Below are 20,972 nucleotides of genomic sequence, written 5' to 3'. Positions count from 1 at the left end.
GAGGATCGCTTGAGCTTGGGAGGTGGAGGTTGCAGAGCCGAGATTGCGCCACTGAACTTCAGCCTGGGTGACAGAGTGAGACCCTGTCTCAAAATACATAAATAATAAATAAAAGATAAAAGAGCCTTCTGCTCAGAAAACAAAATGATTAATTTTCTAGGGACATTGCTTAGATTTATTCATCAGTAATTGTCATCATCTTTGGAACAAATTTTGTACTTTAACAGGAAAATCACCATATAGTATATTTGGTCTTTCATTTTAGCTCTGAAGCCTTGCAATTATTTATTTGTACGAACCAACAGGGCAAAGATAACTAACTTGGAGCAAAAAACTACCATTGTCCCTGATAAGCATTTTAATAGACTCTGCCCATCTCTGAGGACTTCTTTTTGGTGTTTGCATACAAGACATTTCTTCTGCCTTCTCATCGAAAGATTTCTAAGAAATATGATAAGCTACTCAAATAGTTCATAAGGAAGATTTAGATTTATTCTCTGTTATTTTTGATATATTTAGTCTCTGTTGTTACCATCCCAGTGTTATCTGAACTCTTGTGCCTTCCCGTTTGCTTATCTGCTTATGAATTTGACAGAGGTTTGTTGTGTATCCTCGAAGAATAGACCATCTCTGACTACCAATCATATGCTTATACTTAAACTTTCCGTTTTAGAAGGAAAGGAGCTCACAAGCACATGTTAAAACTGTGAATGAGTAGGATTCTGGGTTTATTTTCTGGCATTTTTGGAAATATAGTGAAGGGTGGAATTAAATATTCTGGTTACTTCATTAAGAGGATACGTTAAAGGAAAAAATAATTTAGAAAGCATGTAGTACGAATAGTACTGTTCCATAAAATTTTGTGATGATGGAAATATTCTCTGTCTACCTCAGTTCAGTATGATAGCCACTGGTCACATGTGGCTGTTTAGCCCTTAAAATGTGAGGCATTGTGCCTGAGAAACATAATATTAAATTATATTTAATTAATTCAATTTTAAATTATAAATAGGCATATGTGACTAGCGGCTACCATATTGAACAGTGTCAGGTAAAAAGTTGTTATTCACAGTATTAAATTCATCTTTGTAAAAGGATTCTCGTGGCCACCTACTCAAACCTCTAGGGGGAGCTCAAGGTTCCTTCTTGACCTTTCTGTCACTTTACCCCTGTGTAGGAGGAACCTTGATAAAAGTCAAGAAAAATGGCCCACCATTCCAGGAGGTGCCAGGAGTAAAAGTCTTGTAACTTCAACTCACTGGGGCAAACAGTGCATATTTTAGGTTCCCTAGGTGAGCCCTGTCCAGTAGAATTGACTGTGACGGTGGAAGTGTTCTGAATTTGCACTGTCCAGTACGGCATTACTAGCCACAGGTGGCTATTGAGGACTTGAAATGTGGCTAGCGTGTGACTGCAAAATTGAATTTTAATTTTATCTAATTTACATTTAAATAGCCACCTATTTTGACTGTTTTGTTGGCCAGAACAGCTTTTGAATAATGAGTATTCAAACTTTTTGCTTGTGTACTCCCGAAAGACTTTGAAATCCGTGTATCCTCTGGAAGATTTTAAGCTGACATTAAAATTTTCATCATGTGTTTGGAAATCTATAGGAAGTTAGCAGGACATAGAAAATGTTAAGTCTGGTGTGAGATGACTATGATGAGAATTGGCGATAAAATGTACTGAATAGCAAACTGAATCTGAAAAATACACATTAAATCATTATTTGTGAGTTTTATCAACTGTCTCTTGAAAATTTTGGTGTTAAGGAAATACTCAAGTTACATTTAAAAGAAACAATATCACTAGCCTATATTGTTTTGGTTTTTCTAAATTCAGGGGCCAGCATTGATAACTTAAACAATATAAATAAGAGGGGGAATGACAGGAATCCCTAAGGTTTCAAATTGCCTCCGTCAGTTAGTAAAGGAGGCTACCCCAGTTAAATACTGCTGCTTTAGAACTCAGTATCCTTTTGATATCTTTCTTGGCTGATGCAGCGGTGCTGGGCTCCTGAATTCCCTTGCCATTAGAAAGCCAGAGGAAAACAGGGAAAGGTTACAGGGGAAAGTGTGGGGCTTAACTCTTGGCTAAAGTTCAGGTATCTGGCAGGTGGTGGTGGTGGGGGGGCGGGATTTAGATATTTTACTCATTCCCTGTCATCAGATTCAACTGACGGATTCATCACAAGGTTTCTTTAAATGCGAAGGTCTGAAATAAGTTCTTTATTTTTTTCATTATTCATCAACAGATATTTGAGTACCTAGTGCAGTAGGTCCAAGAATTACGGTAGTATACCATCACCTTCAAGATGTCCGTCTTCTAATAAAGGAGTCAGATCACTAAAGAATAAATTACAATATTGTGAGCAAGGTCTTGTGTTGTCATGTTAATGTTATGCTCATGGTGCTATAGGAGCACACACATCCTAGGCTTTCAAAAGGTGGATCCTGAAGATGAAGGTGGACTCAAAGGTAGATGAATAGTTGTTGTAAAAGCTCAGAGGCAGCATAACCTAGAATAGTGCAAACTGCAAATATAGTGAGATATACTTACCAAAGAATGTAAAACTGGAAGTATCCAAACAGTCATATACTTTCAAAAATCTTTAAGTGTTCAGCTGTTTAAAAAGTCATGCTTTTCAATTGAAGAATAATTTGCCAGTATTGCATGGCACGTGGTGAAAGAGTGATGTAGGAGTCATAAATGATGCCTTGATGGTGTCATAACCACGTAGAATGGTGGAGCCAGTAGTTTTGGGATGACATTGTAGTGAACATACCAGTTCCAGGTCATTTATATGTTGTGATGAGTAACAACTTTTTCATGGCGTTGAATTGCAGTTGGGTAAATATCCATTATATATCTCATTTCTTAATTTGTATGCTAGAAAGTAAAACCAAAGCAGTGCATCTTTTTTTGACCACAATTCGCAGGAAGAAGAAATATATTTTATCCTGGGACTTAGTAGTCGCATAACATATATGTATAACTGAAACAAATTTCACAAAACAGTGATTATAACCAACACTTACATAGTATTTTCTATGTGCCATGCACTATTCTAAGTGCTTTGTAAATATTAACTTAATCTACATAATGGCACTATACTTAACTACATGTAATATACTCTGATATGTTCTGTTCTAGTTGAAGGCAGACACTCCAGCTGTAGAGCCTCTTTCATAACAGTATACACATGTGAATGCACCTAACACAATACCTGCCCTGGCAGGGCATCTTTCTCTGCCCCCATCCTCCCCACATCCTCCTCCTCCTCCCCAGTGCTTGTCAGCATTGGCTCCCCTTTTCACCCCAGTCCCTGTGGTACCTCCCATCTTTCCCCTTCCCCAGCCACAGTCTTGGCTGTCTCCAGAGACGCCCTTACCAAATGCTGGTGCAAAGAAAGTCTGGAAGGATGGGAGCTGCCATTCTTTTGACCAGGGTGGTCACAACTTGCTAAAAATTAATTGTGCAACCCACTAATGGGCCATAAGCTACAGTTAAAAGAGGACTAGAAGATAATACAGTGAGATCAATAGTTATTTTTTCATTCGTTGTGTTCTTTTAGACTTAAGATATTGAAACTCCAGAAACATTAATTTGCAACAGTTCCTGTCCTAGATATTCTGGTGAAATTATATTATGTAGTTTTAGATAGATGTAGTTTGAGCCTAGGGTTTGAGATAAAGGGTGAAGCGGGGGAGTGGGAAGTAGTAAGAAATGAGACTGGAGACTTAAACAAGAGGTCAGGTGATGTGCTAAAGTGTTTGGACTTTATTCTAATCATCAAAGGATTTTAAGCCAGGCAATGACATGGTTAGTCTTAAATTTTAAAACTGTCACTGACTGTAATGTGGAGAATCAAAAGGGTAAGGCTGGAAGCACAAAGGTCATTTGGAGGCTTCTTGCAGCAAGCTAGATGGAAAGTGAAGTAAAGCAGTGGCAATGAAGATGGAGACACAAGAATAAATTTTATATACATCAAAACCAAGGACCTATTCGAAGAATCTGGGAATTTTAATTTCCAGAATTTGTTAGATCCTAACCTGTGAGACAACTCAGTATCTACTTCTCTACCAACTTACACAGAGGATTCTTGGCTGCGGTCATCAAAGACCATAGCAATATTTCATAGCTGAAGTTTTTAGGCTTGATTTATAAGAACCCAAGGAAAACCAACTACAATACCAAATGAAGACAGTCCTGTCCGTATGGCCTCTAGCATATAGTCTCTACAGACTCTTCAGTTCTGCTTCCCAGTCTTCAGAAGTGATTATCCTGCTTTCCCCCCAACTTTTTCACAGTATTACCGGAGAGTAAGAACTAAAATTCAGATCCAATATTTCAAATGTTAAGTGTTATTAGATAGATACCTGGATTTGTGCTCCTAGTGTTACGTTAATGTAGAACCAGCAGTTTTTTTCTGTGGAAAATTATGTCTGTGTAATGTTAAAACAAATGAAATAAAATAGGAGGAAAACCTTTTGAGTTTCAAAAACAACAGACCAGTACTCTAAAGAACTTTTTTAAACAATTAACTGTTAGGATTGCAGTTATGACTAGATATTATTTAATTCTGTTTCTGATGTGGGGTTCCTCCACTGTGTTCTGTGTGCTATTAATATTTACCATTGCGGAAGCTTCATTCAGTGTTGAAAATGAATGCTTAGTGGATCTGTGCCTTCTATGCATATGTTACAAATTATCTGGAGTTCATAATCAATGCAGAGTTCCCCTCCCCTCCGATTGTTCTAAATAATTGAAAGATGTCTGCTGTGGAAAAAGGCATGTGTTTAAATCTGTATAATTCTCAACTATTTTTAGTTGAGAAAAGTCCTTGAAAGCCAATGGAAATACTTCTTTTTTTTTTTCTTGGCACTAATCAAGTGAGTGTTACCTTTTCACTTAGTAGGATGTGTTATTACTCTAGTAAAATACAAACCTGTGTTTATTCTCAGGTATTTTAGAAATAACAGCCATCATTTTATTTTATGTGTGTGTTCTTGGCTGTATTCATAAATTATATATTTTGGGCTATCAAATATTACTTCATTCAATATAAATAACAATAGTAGAAGTTGTTTACTTAGATATGCTTTCTAGTTGCATTTTCTCAGCCTATGTAAGACTACTTTGTTGTAATAGCCTTTGACGTTTACAGTACTGTCTCTCTACTATCTTCAGATTACTTGATTCAAATAAACCAATTATGTTTGTAATTGATATTAATAAAACCAGAATAAAAGTTCATATGTACCCAAAACTGCTTTTATTATTTTTTTAATTTACAAATACTTTTCTCTAAAGGGAAATAGCTGGTTTATAATTTAGAAAGAATAGGATAGGTCAAAAAGCGCTTCAACCTAATACTTGGTATCTCCACCACCTGTACACCATCTTAAGGAATTTTCCATTCATTCATTCAACAAAAATGTATTGCACCCCATTTACATGTTAGGCATTGATTTGGGCTCTGGGAATACCTCGGTGAACAAAGCTGACACAAAAACCCCTGCCTTCAAAGAGCTTACATTTTGGTAGAAAATAATGTGATGTTTAAAATATGTAATTAAGCAATTAACACAGTTAGGGAAAAAGACCCTCAAATATGGTATTCCTTGATGAATCGTTGAAGTTGAGCTGTATACTTCTCACTATGCTTATGAAAGCAGTTCGTTTGCTGTTGTTTTATTAAGAATGATTTACATGATTTTATATCATTCCTTTGTCTTATGTACATCCAGTTGTTATTGAGGTTTGTACCACCAAGCAGCAAAGTGCTACATTCTTACTCATTCAACCATCAGTTCATGAGCATCTGCTATTGTGCCAGGCACTATGTGGAGCCCTGAAGAGTCAGTCTTAAGCAAAACCAGGAGAGAGCCCTTCTCTGTTGTACAGTTTAGAAAACATGGCTAATAGTTGGGCCTTGAGCAGTCAGAGTTGTGCCAATTTGAGAACAGTACAAATAATTACTTTTTTCCTTATATAAGTAATATAAGCACACTATAAAATTAAGAGGAAAAATCAGGAAAAAAATTCTAACTTCTTCACTGCAGCGTAACCATATATCCATGAAACCTTTTGTTATTTTTCAAGAAACAGTAGTGGTAAGTCTGATTTTAATTCCAGTAAATTTCTATGCACCAAAAAAGGAATGAAAGATCTACATGCTCTTTATTTTGTTTAACTCCAAGTGCATTTGTGGGTTATTCATATTTCTATTCATGCTGAATTTTGCCTGCCTTCTGCTTCTTGTAAACAGGTTGCCCAGTGAGTGAGGCCTAATCCTCACTCTGTGTGGGTAGTTAGGATTCCTTTTTCCCCATTGGTTTATATGTCAGTGTGTTTGTCACCATATTCTTGCCAAGATTATAAATCTTTCAAAATGATTAATTGGCTTTTTTTTTTTTTTTTTTGAGACAGGGTCTTGCTCTGTTGCCCAGGCTAGAGTGCAGCAGCACGATCACGGTTTACTGCAGCCTCAACCACCCCAGGCTCAGGTGATCCTTGCACCTCGGCCTCATGGTAGCTGGGCCTACAGCGGCACCAAGCCCAGCTAATTGTTGTATTTTTTTTGTAGAGATGGGGTTTTACCATGTTGCCCAGGCTGGTCTCTTAACTCCTGGGCTCAGGCAGTCTGCCCACCTTGGCCTCCGAAAGTGCTGGGAGCCACAGCCCCCAGCACTAATTGGCTTTTATCTATAAAAGAAGAACTGAGAAAAAAGTCAAACTATGGCAGTATAGCCAGATGTTTGTGAAACTCGAATAATGTATGGGCAAAAAGATGTTTATTTACATAGGTACTCCTAGATATAAACTCCTTTTACCTATAGAGTTCACATGTTAAACAGTTGTGTGAAATACTTTGAATAAAACGAAAAATCAAAAAAGTCTTTGAGACCAGCCTGGTCAGTATGGTGAAACCCCGTATCTACTAAAAATACAAAAATTAGCCGGGCTTGGTGGTGCATGCCTATAGTCCCAGCTACTCGGGAGGCTGAGGTAGAACAATAGCTTGAACCCAGAAAGGGGAGGTTGCAGTGAGCCAAGATTGTGCCACTGTACTCCATCCAGCCTGGGCGACAGCAAGACTCCGTCTCCAAAACCAAAAAAAAAAAAAAAACCCAAGCTGGCATTCGTTTAATGATGCTTTAGATGATGTGGTTTAGCTGAAGCTTGCTTTTCTTGACATGGCTCTGACACTGATTGCTAGGGTAAGGGTTCTTTTGAGTATGTTACTCCTACGTGTTACTCCTGCCCATGTTGCACCTCGTGATATCACACTTTGCTGCACTACTTTACTTGAACTAACCTCAATTCATAAGGCCCCTTGGTCTCCATATGGTGTGACTGTATCATTTTTGTAATAATTGTAATAATAATGCAAATATTTACTGAGTGCAAGCAATTAAGCAGACACTCTTAAATGCTGTGTTTTCTCATTTAATACAGCAAATCTATGATGGAGGTACTGTTACCAGCCCCACCATATAGATGAAGAAATCAAGGCACAGAGAGATTAATTTGTCACAAAGCTTCCAGGTGGTGACACTAGACTAAGCAGTGTTTCTCTGGAATCCATGCTCTTCTTAACCACTTGCTTATATCACCTCCTTCTGAATCAGCCCATGTTTATTAAATTTTGACAATCGAAGTCATGTTTTTGGCAACAATGCGATTATCAACAGTCATAAATACAATACCAAAATCGTATAGTAACACCTAGATGGACAGCATTATGCTGATATTTCTTGTCATTGAAATGAAAAGAATTTTTTAAATTCTTGGAGATAATTTATGGTTTCCTAAGATCAGAAACACAATGACATTTGGAAGTCCTAAGGAAGAATTTAAAATAAGTATTGAAACCTAGTAAGTAAGACTTAATTGTAGAAGATTCATTCAGTCATTCGTTCAAGATCTCAGATAAATGATGGCATTTATTGGATGACCAACTCCTCCAAAAAGAAGTAAGTTTGAATTATACGAGCAGAAACACAATGTAGAATTACTTTTTGACAGTAAAAGCAGGTAAGGATGTGGCTTATCAAAGGAGGCTATGGAATGTCCACTACCTTATGCCTGCCATTGTTTACCTAATGTGTAAATGGTTTGTGTACTTCGTAGAGATAGATGATGGGGATGAGATGGACTGCTTTTTCATATATGATATACCAAACAAAACATATCAGCATATTGAGAAAGCCAAAAGTAGAATGAAGAAATAAGAAAACAGAGAATGCCAGCTTGGTGTGGTGGTGCACGCCTATAGTCCCACCTACTCGGGAGACTGAGGCAGGAGGATCACTTGAGCCCAGGAGTTTGAGGCTGTTGTGCATAATGATTGCCCCTGCAAATAGTCACTGCACTCCAGCCTGGGCAACACAGACCCCATATTAAAAAAAAGAAGAAAGAAAAGAAGAAAAGAAATCAGGATGCAGGGCAAATGGCAGTAACCTAGGTAAATATGTTTGCTTAAGCTAAATATTAAAATGATCTATGAGCTTCCTGGCAACTGTGGCAAAAGTAAATACAGTGCCTTGCCATAATTTTCAGTGTCTTCTGAAGAGAAGTATACCAGGTCTTAGTTTTGAAACCAAAGATGAACTTGCATTAAGGACACTGAAAGTGACCTCAGAAAAGCTCTTAACCTTTCTCTGTCTTATTTTCTTGTCTGTAAAATAGGGGTGCACCATGTATCTCTTAATATATATGTAATGTGATACCCAGATCCCTCTCCCAGGACTGAGATGCTGGTCCCCCTAGCTGTCTGGAACGCTGGCTGCTGGTGGCTTCTGGTTGATTTCTTCAGAATTTCACTCCACCCAAGGGAACTGTCTCACCCAAGATGAGGCCCCCACTGTGTGGTGGCAGCCTGAATCCAATAACTGGTCAGTGCTGAAACACAAAGGTCCAGCCTCCTTGCCTCAATTCGGTGTAACTCTGAAGGATAACCTGAGTTCCATACCTCATTTTAGGATTAGCAGAGGCTGCTGTTGCAGCTCTGTCTACTTTAACTTCTTTCTGTGCCCAGCCCTGCTTCTCAGTCTCCCACATGCATGGTTCCCAAGAGCCTTCCCCAGCAAACCTGCACAGTCTCCTCAGACTCTGTTTCCTGGGACACTCTCTGTTAACATTATTGTTAAGCAGGAATGATAATGTAAATTGCTTCGCCCAAATCTCAGCACACAGTTAGCACTCAGGAAATGGTAGCTATGATTTACCTTCGTTACATGGCACGTTGAGCCACGTAAGGAAAATGTTTGGTTTTTTAGAAGGTACAGAGATATTTGTTCATGTGGCTGTTTCTCTTAGCAATCTTCATAAAGCTAAGAATAGAATATAAAAATTCTACCAAATGAGCTATAAAAGTAGTTATGATTGCCTGAATTTATTTCTAACAACTTCCTAAATAAGTTCAGGTCACCCAGGATAGTTGCTTATAATAAAACATGCTTATTTTCAGGTTTTTCTTAGAAAGGATATGTGTCAGGATATGAAGATGTATTCTTTTCGTACGTTGATAACCTGTAGTTTACACTGTGTAAATGCAAAAAAGATATATTTTTTGAATGTTTACATTTTCACAAGTAAATGAATCTGGATTTAATGTTTGTACCCAGAGGTCTTGAGGGAAGATTTCAAATAACCTTAGTTTTTGTATGATTTTATCTGCCTGTCAGGATTCTTTTTCTCATAACCAAATGTGTAAAATTTACTAATGGAAACATCTCTATTATAGGTTATCTTTGCACTATAGATGGTAGTTTTTAGTAAGAAAATAACAACAGAACTGAGAGAATCACATGGTCAACAGATGAAAGGAATAAAGTGGCCTACTGCTTCAGGGGAAGCCTGCTCTGCACAGTGTCCCTTTGAAACATTGGTCTCATGAATGGAAACACCTTCGTATTTGGGAAGCGATACGATGTTGTAATGGTAAAGCTGTGTGCGGATTTTTGAGGTGGCGGGGGGGTTTTCATTTTTAGACATGGTTGTCCATGGAATAATTAGTTCGTAGTGGAGGTTGTTTGGGAGTACTTTAACGAAGACTGGTTCTCCCCCGCTATGCCAGAAATATTTTAGATAATTTTCTTGAATGTGTTTTAGATATCACATACTAATAAAAGTATCATTTTTAGTGTATCTGAATACCTCTTTGATGTAGTCCCCCAAGGTGTGAACTGAGAAAAAGATTCAAAGAGGTGCTGACATAGCAACTTCAGAGGTGATGTAGGAGGTCACATGAAAATAACCTCTAATCCCAGTCAGTTCTTTGCCAACAACTGATTTTTTTTTTTTTCCCTTTCAGGTGAGGAGGAAGTTCTAGACAAATAGTGTTCTCTGCTCTCTTTGGTGACTGTAGCTACCTATTGCTGCTTATATACTGAAATAGTTCAGTATACCCTACTTTTTTGACCTGTATTGTTCTAACTAGGAAAGCACTTGAGAATTCCGTGTCTTGATGGATTCTTGTACCCTAAAGAAGCCCTTATACATGAACATGCATGCTAGGTGTGACTTGCATCAAATATTACTGCTCATCTGAGATCATCGTATGAGTGTCCATGAGAAGCACACATAGCATAGGGTCAGAAGCTTTATGGTTACATGAATTGAGTTCCTTGAGTCATGGAAGATGTTTGTTTTTAACAATTAGTATTGTCCTTCTTTAGGGTTTTTTTCTTAGTAATCTGAATGGGCATGACCCTCAGCTGCTAGCATGAAGGAACCTAGAAAACTTAGAACTTGATGTTCATTGACAATCAAAATTTCCTGAATTTTATATTTTTTTAAAATGTTGTTTTTACTTTCTTTTATTTTTTATTTTATTTTATTTTGAGACAGAGTCTCACTCTGTCACTCAGGCTGGAGTGCAGGGGCACAGTCTTAGCTCACTGCAACCTCTCCCTCCTGGGTTCAAGTAATTCTCATGCCTCAGCCTCCCAAGTAGCTGGGACTACAGGTTTGCATCACCACACTCAGCTAATTTTTGTATTTTTAGTAGAGACGGTTTCTCCTGTTGACCAGGCTGGTCTGGAACTCCTGGTCTCAAGTGATCTGCCTGCCTTGGCCTCCCAAAGTGCTGGGATTATAGGCTTGAGCCACTGCACCTGGCCCTGAGTTATTAATCCAGGCAAGAATCTCTTCTCATGGAGGCAGTACTGACCAGTTATAAACACAAAGTGAGTGAGTCGTTGATAGCCAGATTCAGAATGAAGTGCAAGCTGATAGGATTCAGTCCTGGACAGTTCCCCACAAAGACTGAGGCTCCAGAGAGGTAAGATCTGTTTGTGGCGGTCATTCTGTTTGACCCTATTAAAATCAGGAAACAATCGAGTCTTTCCCCCTTCCTGTCTTTGACAGAACTATCTTATATTCTTGAATATTTCATTTGCTTGTTTACTTTGTAAGGCATAAGAAAAAATTTAGACAGGGCTGCAGAGCTCCCTTTGGCACGTGGCCTGCCCGCCCAAAGAAAGCTGTAACAACAAGAATGATAGATATTTTTAAAATAGCCTTGCCCAGCTATTTTCAAAAGGTTTCAGGAGCCCTGCCCATCAAGATTCATTGACTTTATAATTTGTTTTAGTTAAGCAATGAATTTTCTGAAGTTCTTTGCTAAGAAAAATTTTATCCTCTTGCTAGTGATTTACTACTTTAAAATTAGGTTAATTTATGTATTGAATAAATATGTATTTTGAATAAGCCTCATGTGATAGGCACTGTTCCAGGCTTGGGGAATAGAGACAACCAAGGTGGACAACATCCTTACCTCATGGAGCTTACAATCTAGTGAAATAACTTCTTAGGAAACATTAAAGTTTCTTAAGTGCCATTTGATAATTTTCATATGCCAAACTCCTCTTAAAGGAATACTTATTTATCTTTGGGCCTTGGTTCCTCATTTGTCAAGTGAGGAAGATAAATTAGAAGATCTCTAAGGTTCTTTTCCATTCAGAACTTGTATTTGTTTTTATTTTTATTTTTTTTTAGAGAGAGGGGTCTCACTCTGTTGCCCAAGCTGGAGTGCAATGGCGTGATCATGGCTCAGTGCAGTCTCTACATGCTAAGCCCAAGGGATCTTCCTGCCTCAGCCTCCTCAGTAGCCGAGACTGCAGGTGCACACCACCACACCCAGACTAATTTTTTTTTTTTTTTAAGTACAGACAAAGTCTTGCTATATTGACCAGGCTGGTCTTGACTCCTGGCCTTGAAGCGTCCTCCAGCCTTGGCCTCCCAGAATGCTGGAATTATAGGCATGAGCCACTGAGTCCAGCTCCATAATGTTTAGAAGATGGAGCCTGGTTTGTAATTAGAACCTTAGGCAATTCCACCCACCTTCAGTGGATCAGTGTATTAAAAGAAGTGTTATAAAGAGACATTTGCCAAAGACAGTGATATCAATAGGTGATGGAGAGTATCAAATGCTGCAGGCAAGTCAAATAAGTTAAGGACAAAGTTTGAGGACCATTCAGTTATTAAGAATACATTGGTCGGGCGCAATGGCTCACGCCTGTAATCCCAGCACTTTGGGAGGCCAAGACAGGCGGATCACCTGAGGTCAGGAGTTTGAGACCAACCTGGCCAATATAGTGAAACCTCGTCTCTACTAAAAATATAAAAATTAGCCAAGCATGGTGGTGGGTGCCTGTAATCCCAGCTGCTCGGGAGGCTGAGGCAGGAGAATCATTTGAACCCAGGAGATGGAGGTTGCAGTGAGCCCAGATTGTACCACCGCACTCCAGCCTAGGTGACAGAGCGAGACTCTGTCTCAAAAAAAAAAAAAAAACATTGATGATCACAATAGGAACAGTTTTAATAGAGTCATACATTAGACTGCGATCTCCTTGGGTTGACGATTGAATTACTGTAGACATTGCCTATTCCTGTGAGACCCTTTAGACATTAGGCGTGTTAAAGCAGGAAAATGTGAGAGCTTCACCATGGAGACTACTAAGGAACATAGTCAAGACTTACTTTACTGTACATGTTTCTGGATGTGTGTTTTCCTGTTTTAAGTTGTTACTTGAGGTAGTTTATCTGGCATCTGTATTGATAATCAGATAATGAATGATCAAGTACTGTGTGATGCAGTTGGAACAGATAATCAGCATAACTAATGAATCATTTAATATTGCTTAATTATCACTTCAGAAAAAAAGATTTCTAGCCCAGCAGGTAAAAGAAGTGCTGTATTTTTTAGAAGAGTAAAGTAATATCTTTGTATGCTTTTACTTTTTTTTTTCTTTTTTTTTTTTTTTTTTTTGAGACAGAGTCTCTCTCTTATCACCCAGGCTGGAGTGCGGTGGTGTGACCTTGACTCACTGCAACCTCCACCTCCCAGGTTCAAGTGATTCTCCTGCCTCAGCTTCCCAAGTAGCTGGGACTACAGGTGCCCAACACCACGCCCGGCTGATTTTTGTCTTTTTAGTAGAGACAGGGTTATACCATATTGGCCAGGCTGGTCTCAAACTCCTGACCTCAGGCGATCCGCCCACCTCGGCCTCCCAAAGTGCTGGGATTACAGGCATGAGCCACCGTACCCGGCCCTTGTATGCTTTTACTCATAGAAATTATTTCTTTCAAGAAACGGGAATTTGGCTAATTTACCTCTTAAAGGAAATATTAGTGCTGCTTCATCTAAATGAACAGGAGAGTGAGTGAACTGACAATTGTACTTAAAATAGTTGTTCCAATTTTTAGAATCTCCTATAAAACCTTAAGATACAAGTTTACCTTATTTTAGGGTTTCAAACTAATATATGTTCTATTTTATGGAGGAAAGAACTACGTATGTAGAGCGGAGTTTTTTAACAAGAGGTTCTTGTATGAGCTCTTTAGTGAGTCCACGTACCCCCTTGAAATTGTATGGGACAGGTTGTGTATGTGTGCATTTTTCTGAGGAGTGGATCCATGACTCAAAAAGGTTAAGAACTTCTGCCCTGGAAAGGAAAAGCAAAAGATAGAATAAAGACATTTTGAAAAATAAAAACATTTTGTATTTGCCAGAACGTGCTCTGTAGCAGTAAGTCTGAAACAAGTTTGCTACGTTTTTCTTTTTGGTTTTACTTTGTTGGGGCTTTTTTGTTTGGTTGGTTTTAAAGGATTTAGGGGATTGGCAAGTCAGTTTGTCAGATGTCAGTGAACAGAATACCTAAGAAAAAAGGTAGCAAAAGTTCTGCTGACCCCAGATGGATTTTGCCTTAGGTAATTTCCTAATCATTAGTTACAGCTCTGTGTTAAAAGATGTATATAGAAATTTATGCTAGATTCTTAACATCTTTCTTACTGTGTGCAGAAATGTTTTTTTTATTTATGTATGCTACGTAAGAAATTTTGTTTCCTACTTTTATGCTCACAGTAACAAAATATAGCTGAAGAAATTAATGTTTTTCTTAAAGATATTAAATGGTGTTTTGTTTTGTTGCCTCAATTAACTAAGAGCAACTAGTTTTAACAGTTACAATAGCAGTAATGTTAAAGGAATAAGATCTTTTTCTCAAAGACCTTTGTTGCTTCAAAATACAAATCTGCTTTAGTCTGAGGTATCATTTTTAACAATTTTATAAGAAAATCAGTCACTGGAAATTCACTCCCAGCGTAAATGTCCTCATCTCTTGTGGAGCATGATATGTGATTTTTAAGGCCTTGTTTGTGAATAAGCGTGCTCTTTAATCATTTGGGTAAAAGGAATCTGAAATTTATCATGTGTACTTGGCAGTGGATTAAGATAACTATGTAATCCATTTCTAGTGTGGCCAGCTTGACAACTACATTTGAAAATCTGTTTCACTGCTTGTTTTTTCTTGTAACATTGTTTCCTGCTATTATAACTAAGCTGTCCTCCCTGCAGATTGACTTTATTTTTCATCTGACATCTTAGACTGATCAAGCCAATGTGTTCTAAACAATACATTTATATAGCTGTTATGCCTTATTTCTGTTCCTCCACATTATATTGCTCCATGCCACGTATGGTCAGTTAGCTAGAACAGTGGTTTTGTCCTGGTGAATATTTTATGATTGTATGAAATGGGGCAAACTTTGAGAAAATTATTAAGCCAGTACTGGAATTGGTTGGCATATGCCTTTATGATTTATTTAGTTTGTTTTCTACTTTGCCCTACCAGGGAAGAATTTAATTCTTCCCATTTCCTGAAAGTCAAAGGATTGGAGGACACTGAAGCAAAATAAACCTTAATCTCACCTCAAAAGGAGCTTAGATAATGTCAGGAAGGGCTTTGATGAAACCACTGTCCCTGCTTATAGATCTTATTTTCCAAGCCTTTCAATATTTTATTTGCCCTTTTCTGAACTCTACAATTTCCCTCTCTTGTAGCTGGTTCGATGCCCAGAACTGAATGCTGTGCTCCAGCTGTGGCCTCACCGGTGCTGAATAGAGAGGAAGAGCCACCTTCATAGCTTACATGTGATTCCTCTGCTTATACAACCCAATACTGGATTTACTTACTTTGGCAAGATAGCTGCATTGTGCACTGTATTTAATGTTACGTGTACTGTAACCCTGGGTCTTTCTCTGCATTGCTGCCGTTAAACCCCCAATCCTGCCAATCTAAAACTCCTGCCTTTGTTTACCTTCCCCCTCCCCCATAGACTCCCCATACATTCATCCACAATGAATGTCATCTTTTTATTCTCTCATTTCCTTTTACTCTAATCTTAAACTTTGGCAAAACTTTCACTCTGTCCTATAAATTGTCAGTTGTCAGCCATCTTATTTTTCCCCCTGCTTTGGTAATGGGACGTCTTTCAAGTCTTTTCTCTGGTTCTTTTCCCTTTGTAGTCATGAAGCACTTGGCACGGTGAATTCAGTAAGCATTCTCTTGCCATTGCTTCCAAATCAAATACCATGAACTCCTGGGTTGACCACCTATCAAGTTGTTACCTATGCTTTAGTTCTTCAGTCCAGGTTTTCCTGACTCCTCCTGACCTCTATCCCTACAGCTTCATTCAGGATACAGTATTCTCTCACAACTCTTCCTCCAGGGGGAGACAACAGCATCATGTCAGTTTACCGGGGAGATTTCCAACAGTAAGGAAAATTACAATCTCTAATTGTGAATAGAATCGTTTTTAATAATTTTAAGCACATTTCTGCCCCACCCCAGACCTTGATTTTAGAAACGATTAAGCTTAAGTTACTACAAATTTCTAGGATGAGTAAAATAAAGGAAGAAGGAAGGGAAGCAAGGTTTTTTTGTTGAATAGGACGTGCTTCTCCCAAGAAAGCCAAACTGAGGTTCTTATTGGATTTGAGAGCTGTCTGAAATGGGAATTGAGGCTTCGTTTTTCTGAGCATTATTGTAATCTCAGCTCTAGAATAGGTTTTTAAGTTGGCTTATGTAGGACTGTTGACACACACAGTCTTAATTACATACTTTAGCTAATTTAGAGTATGGAAAGTGTAACCTTTTTTGCTTTATTATGGGTGATAATTGGAAGGTCTCCACAGTTCCTTTTTATCCATCTCTAAACTCCCTCAAGTTTAACTAAATCCTGGTGCTTCTTATAGTACCAGTCAAGCTGAAGTTTAAGTTCTTACTCTTTTTTTTCTTAGTTGATTTAAGTAGCCTCTCCTTGGATCTGTGGTCTTTACTGAACCCAGAAGTTACCTCCTAAGTGCATTTATATCTTGAGAGTGTTAAAATCAGCTGGGAAATCTTTTTTAACATGATTTCAATACATCAAATTCCTATCATGGTTTTAAAAGTTACCAAACATCTTTCCTTCAGGCCCCTGATAGATATTTTACATACTAGCATATTGCACTATTTAAGTGTATTACAGAAGTACAGTACAAAGTAAGAGGTAGCAAGATCTGTTAGTGTCTTTTGATAAATTGTAAAATGTATCACCTGACTTTTCTTCCATATCTGTAACCATTAGATACTGCTAGTTTCTTATTCACAATTACATAAGCCAAGCTCAATTTGGTGGTTCCAAAGAGAGTAAGTCTTTTCTGTGGTTTCCTCCCATGTCTGTTGCCAGAGATTGGTGGCTTTGCTTATGCTCGTGTCACTTCCTGATAAGTGTGGCACCTTTCTTCAAAGGAATGTTAGTTTTATTCCTTGACTTCTGAAATGACCCTCAGCAACAGAGCCAACTGGGCTGTTGTGTGTGCTGAATGCTTTTCTCCAGGCAGTCAGTAAGTAGCGAGTAGTGGCATGGTTTCCTTCTCCATTTATGGCCTTGGAAGGGTGAAAGGGACATGGTTGGGACTCTCCATTTACGGTCCTTGGAGGAGTTGAAAAGAGTGGTTGGGGTGTTCTTAGAGGCAGAAACTAGACATTGTGAGATAAAAATAAATTGGCAAGGGATGTTTGGAATTCAAATTCCAATCCCTGCAAGGAGGGCAGAGGGCGCTGGGAAAGGGGGAGTGTGTAGCAAGTCAAATGAGCTCTGCTGCAGGCATTTGTCTCCTTCCACTGGAAGGTTTGCCCATGACACATATTTGCCTATATTGTTCTAGAAAGTTTTGTCTTATGTAATTGTGACTATCTTTTACAAAGAGGAAGAAGGAACACTTTAATAAAGAGTGTATTGTTGGAAACCTCAGTTCTCTAAGGCATCGTTTGAGGCTCCAGAAGAGATCTCAAGAAAGGGAGAATGAGGCAGGTGCTCGTGCAGGGGGCAGGCCGGCTGGCTTTAGGGTGGGAGACTCTTAATTGTTGTTCTGTTTTTGTGTGACGAAGATCATCACACATGTCGTGCTTTTATTATTCCTTTTACCCATCTAGATTTCTGGCTTCAAGGGACAAATTTTTAAAGTATCTGACAGAGTATCTTACAGATTGTCAACTGTGAATTAAAGATACTGAACTTCCTGGCCAGGTGCGGTGGCTCACGCCTGTAATCCCAGCACTTTGGGAGGCCAAGGCGGGTGGATCACCTGAGGTCAGGCGTTCGAGACCAGCCTGACCAATATGGAGAAACCCCGTCTCTACTAAAAATACAAAATAAGCTGGGCATTGTGGCTCATGCCTGTAATCCCAGCTACTCGGGAGGCTGAGGCAGGAGAATCACTTGAACCCAGAAGGCGGAGGTTGTGGTGAGCCGAGATGGTACCATTGCACTCCAGCCTGGGCAACAAGAGCGAAATGCCGTCTCAAAAAATAAATAAATAAAGAGACTGAACTTCCTTGGAGGCTCTATAAAGATTATTAAGAGTTGTTTTAGTTTGGTGAAAATAATTAACATATTGGCTTATCGATTGCAATCTCACGTTTAGGAGAAATTTAGTCTGGCAATGCCTATAAATTAAGTCTGAGGTGAACTACTTTTGAACAGTTGAGTTAGAAAGTCTTTGGTAGCCACCAGGGAAAAGAGATCTTATTTCAAGAAAAATCTCAGTGAAACTCAGTAAATGAGAAGGGAGATTAGAAGGAACAAAGGGAGGCAGAGATGGGATAGAGACTGGTTGCAACTTAACTAAATTTGGAAGCTGGGATTAAGCCCTTGATTTATCTTTTGAAATGCCATATAATATAGCATAAGATGTACCATTAAACTCAAGAAACTGGGCTAATAATCAGAGATATGTGTTAGAAATAAAGACCATGGTAAAAATGGAAGGGTTGTACAAGAGAATAAAATTATTCAGGTTTTATCTGTGGACTTGCATAATGATATTTATTTGCTGTGTGTCACATGGCAGAAAAGGAAGTGAATAACACCGCTCTGCCCTGTCCTTCCCCCAGAAAAGAAATCACTGGCTTCATTTGTTGGTTTGTTTATCTGGCAGCTGGAGTTGGTAGAATAGACTAGTAGACTGTCTAGTTGTAGACGTAGGTATTAGTGTACCGTTTCTTGATCATTGATGTTTGAGACCTGGAATTTGTAGCATTATTGATTTGACCTCTGTTTCAAATTTTAGCGGCTTCCACAAAGACTGAGTTAGTAAGGAATACAACTATGTAAGTAATATGTTTTACTAGCTAATTTGTTTAGGCAATTATTTTTACCCCATATTCATTCCTTCTTAATCAAGAGTAAGTTAGGTATTCTTTGCTTTGGGAAATTCTTCTTTCTGTCCTCCCTTCCCTCACTTTTTCCAAATTCTGGGCACAATAGCAACTCTCTCTCTTCTGTGGCAGGTGTGCATCCTATTGGCTGGCTGGTATTTCTTGTTTTTTTCCCCCCCTTATTCTTTTAAATGGGGTGGGGTATAAAAATATGTGTATGGGGTACATGCAATAATGTTGTAATGTTTCTTGTTGTTTAATGGATAATTAATTGCAAAATAATTGTTTTAATTATAACATGTTTGAGTAAATGCTAAATTAGTATTTTTTCTAATATAATAATGAATTTGAAATCTAGCATTCCTGTAACAATGTGTCTATGTTTGTCTGTCTGTGTCTGTCTAATAGTAATTAATATCTGTGGTCCGTACCTGGAAGAGGAAGTACAGCTTTAAAGGAATAACAAAAGACTTTGTGTCTTAGACCCTTCGCAGGTGTTACAGTCGGGTGAAAGAACATGGTGTTGGGAAAAGAAAGAGCAGTTACACATTTGAACAGTTGGAACAGGTGTTTGGTCAGGGAGGATGGGATGCTCAGCCCTGCCAGCCTGTACTTATTAACAGTAGTGGCTTGTACCAGGAGCTGGAGTCAGATGGCAGCACTATGGAGGACTATTCACAGGAGGACTGGGGAAACCACAGTCAGGATCTCCATGGCTATCCAACAGATCAGGAATTGGGTAAGAATGCCAACATACATGATACTTACATTTGTGTGTGTGTGTATATGCCTTTATGGATGTGCACCAGCACTTCCTATCTGTAAATATCTTCGGTGCCATTCCTTATAGTGGCCAGCACGAAGCATAAAGGGCATCTCTGCCTTGTATGTCTTTTATGAATTTGCATGTCCCAGTCTATTTGGGGCAATATGGGCATCCTTGGTTTAGCCTTAAACTGCCAACTGGTGCTTGGTGTTGTTCATTTGGCAAGTTATTTACCAGCAAGATTCCCAAAGACACAGAAGAATTTCTAATTCTGAGCTATACAAGTACCCTCCGTGACAGGTAACACCCTATGCAATTCTAAGTATCCTGTACCTTCTAGTTCTAAGATGACTGCTAAGATAATGACTCTTGGCCCGAGTGCTCTAGATGTAGTTCTTAGGAATTCCTTCCTTTATCCCAAATACATTTTTCTTTTCTGTTTATGATTTGGAAAAGGTTTCTCCCAGACTTGAGCCTGAACAAAAATTGAGGGGAAGCCTCCGTTTATCTTCAATAGAGCTGATGTTTGAACTGTGTGATCGTGTTCCTTCACACTTGTTAAGGGGTCCCATTCCAACAGCAGCTGGAATGATTTATATAGTCATAGGCATTAGAAATGGAAAATAAAATTCCTGGTCATGAAATCTAAACTTGTAAGGCCTAACTAAGAGTGTATATGTAGTTGTGGGGTTGTTCTGCTTTTTTGCGCGTTACATGCTCCAATTTTTATTTTCATAATTTGATTTCATAATTTGGAAGTACTGATCAATCAGCCATTATACATTAAGAGCAGGTTGTGTAATGAGTACTCACTTAGAAGGATATGTTCTTGCTCCCAGCCCTTGGTGCTCAGGCAACCCCCAAGGAAGTATAAGTCGGATTGGCAGTATAAACATGCTCCCTGAGGTTTAGATAAAAGTCCATGGGCTCTGTTTTTTTACCAAATTCTTGATGATAGAAAAATGTTAATTCCAAAGAAAAGGACTAAATGCTAATATGTTTCTTAGCAATGTTGTTTTAAAATATTCCTCAAATATTGGAAGACAGTGAAAGAAGAAAGAGGTTATAAAACTATAAGACTAACAGCATATAAGATGGCCTTAGCGATTAGAAGAAGAAAAGGGGTAGATGGTGAGCGATCACTGCCGATTAATTTCAAAGGAGTAATAAGGTCTAAATTACTTTGGCATTCCATAACACTGGTTTTGCCG

The 20,972-nt window shown here is 38.6% G+C and overlaps 1 protein-coding gene across 1 annotated transcript in view; it reads left to right on the top strand.

The window, feature by feature from the left end:
- MSANTD2 (Myb/SANT DNA binding domain containing 2) overlaps positions 1 to 20,972 on the top strand; it is a 33,952-nt gene that overhangs the window by 6,070 nt on the left and 6,910 nt on the right. The window contains 1 exon segment of the mRNA XM_017853851.1: positions 19,479 to 19,734. Within this exon segment, the coding sequence (XP_017709340.1) occupies positions 19,479 to 19,734 (256 nt within the window).

This window comes from Rhinopithecus bieti, unplaced genomic scaffold (assembly GCF_001698545.2).
Source record: "Rhinopithecus bieti isolate Rb0 unplaced genomic scaffold, ASM169854v2 scaffold_37463, whole genome shotgun sequence".
Taxonomy (NCBI): domain Eukaryota; kingdom Metazoa; phylum Chordata; class Mammalia; order Primates; family Cercopithecidae; genus Rhinopithecus; species Rhinopithecus bieti.
The sequence above is the reverse complement of the archived record's forward strand: the minus strand, read 5'-3'. Positions and strand labels throughout refer to the sequence as shown.